We start from the raw sequence: 517 nt of genomic DNA on the forward strand, positions 1-517 counted from the left end.
TCCCATCAGGTCCAGCCCCACTACCGGTGCCCCCTCCTCCTCCGAGAGTTCCCGTACTTCCTAGAGGTCCCCCTTGAGAACCTGCACCCTGGGAGTTTTCTTGCGCATCTTTCTGTGTTAACGCTACGTTCAATAAGGGTGCTAATCCACGCTGCATATACAGCTGAGTCACATCTAAAGATGTCTCACTTTCGTCTCCAAAGCCACATCTCATGACCGCTAACTGCTGCCCGATCGTTTTCCGTCTATGAGACGAAGAGGATCCCTCACCCCCACCTCCATTCTCCCCTGTTGCATCTCCTCCTCCTGTCCCTGTAGTTGCTGAAGATGAAGAAGATGCTGAAGCACCTCGACCGGTGTCTCCATCGGTTGTAGTCCCTGTGCCAGAAGGTTGATCGTCCAGTGAGAATCCAGGGCGTTTCAAGAAAGCAACCGAACAGGCCTTCCCTAGAGCACGTGGAGCAAAACCGAGATCTACAAAGAGTCGGAATTGCTCTTCTTCGTCTTCGTCATTATC

At 52.6% G+C, this 517-nt stretch overlaps 1 protein-coding gene across 1 annotated transcript; it reads right to left on the reverse strand.

The window, feature by feature from the left end:
• Positions 1 to 16: 16 nt before the first annotated feature.
• On the reverse strand, positions 17 to 505 carry CSUI_011146 (dynein heavy chain; the record flags this gene model as incomplete). Its single annotated transcript, XM_068071247.1, has 1 exon — positions 17 to 505. A coding segment is annotated over one exon (489 nt), but the record flags the coding sequence as incomplete, so codon positions are not given.
• Positions 506 to 517: the final 12 nt, after the last annotated feature.

The sequence above is a fragment of the Cystoisospora suis genome, assembly GCF_002600585.1.
Source record: "Cystoisospora suis strain Wien I chromosome Unknown contig_9895, whole genome shotgun sequence".
NCBI classification, from domain to species: domain Eukaryota; phylum Apicomplexa; class Conoidasida; order Eucoccidiorida; family Sarcocystidae; genus Cystoisospora; species Cystoisospora suis.